This window comes from Arachis duranensis, chromosome 5, assembly GCF_000817695.3.
Source record: "Arachis duranensis cultivar V14167 chromosome 5, aradu.V14167.gnm2.J7QH, whole genome shotgun sequence".
Taxonomy (NCBI): Eukaryota; Viridiplantae; Streptophyta; class Magnoliopsida; order Fabales; family Fabaceae; genus Arachis; species Arachis duranensis.
Window position 1 is genome coordinate 104,490,946 of NC_029776.3, and position 800 is coordinate 104,491,745.

The window sequence follows — 800 nt, forward strand, 5'->3', positions numbered from 1 at the left end:
ATTAAAATTTTTATAATTAAAATATACAAAATTTAAAGTTATATTTGTTAAACTATAAAATATAAATACAAGATAAATAAAAGATTATGTAAAAAGGTTCAAACAAATTAAAAAAAACTTTTATTTAAAAAATATGTTAAAATATAATAATTCATGTATTTTTTATATTAGTTTAAGTTTTTTTTTTTGAAAGTGATATCACGAGCATTTATAATAACTTCAAGTATCTTTTGTATATATCTTGTGAGTAAAGTGCACTACTCAAACATACACATTATTCTAAATATCTTTGTGACCCATAATATTATGTAGCTTTTATAATAATAAAATAATAATAAACACTCAATCCAATTCAACCATAGCAAACTATATATTAAAAAAACGTAAGCTTCAATCTCCGAAAACTAATGGCAAGGCCACCACTATATCTTAAATGACACGAATTCAATTGAATTAAAAAAGATCATGAAAATTAAGAGCTAGCTAGCTAGATAGAGAGACTTTAGACTTTAGAGTTCACAACTTCACATACAAACTTTGACAAAAAGTCAAGTCGGATTGAAGATAAAAACATTAATTCTGTGCTGCCACTTTATCTTTTTGACGATCATCACTAAGATATCACTAACGCAGCTTCACCTTCGTTTCCAACTTGTGGGACCACCTGTTCACGTTGAAATTACCTATTAGTCCTTTTTCTCATCATGTTTTGTTTTAGAATACACACTCAAATCTTTTATGTTATTTATACATAAAAAATTAATTATTTAATCTATTATTTATATAAAATATATGTTGAA

At 24.2% G+C, this 800-nt stretch overlaps 1 protein-coding gene across 1 annotated transcript in view; it reads right to left on the reverse strand.

Annotated features, from left to right (window-relative positions):
* Positions 1-304: 304 nt before the first annotated feature.
* Positions 305-800, reverse strand: part of LOC107491003 (uncharacterized) — a 3,419-nt gene continuing 2,923 nt past the window's right edge. Inside the window, exon 3 of the mRNA XM_016111790.3 lies at positions 305-664. Within this exon, the coding sequence (XP_015967276.1) occupies positions 614-664 (51 nt within the window). The 3' untranslated portion in view covers positions 305-613. The remainder of the gene's footprint in view (positions 665-800) is intronic.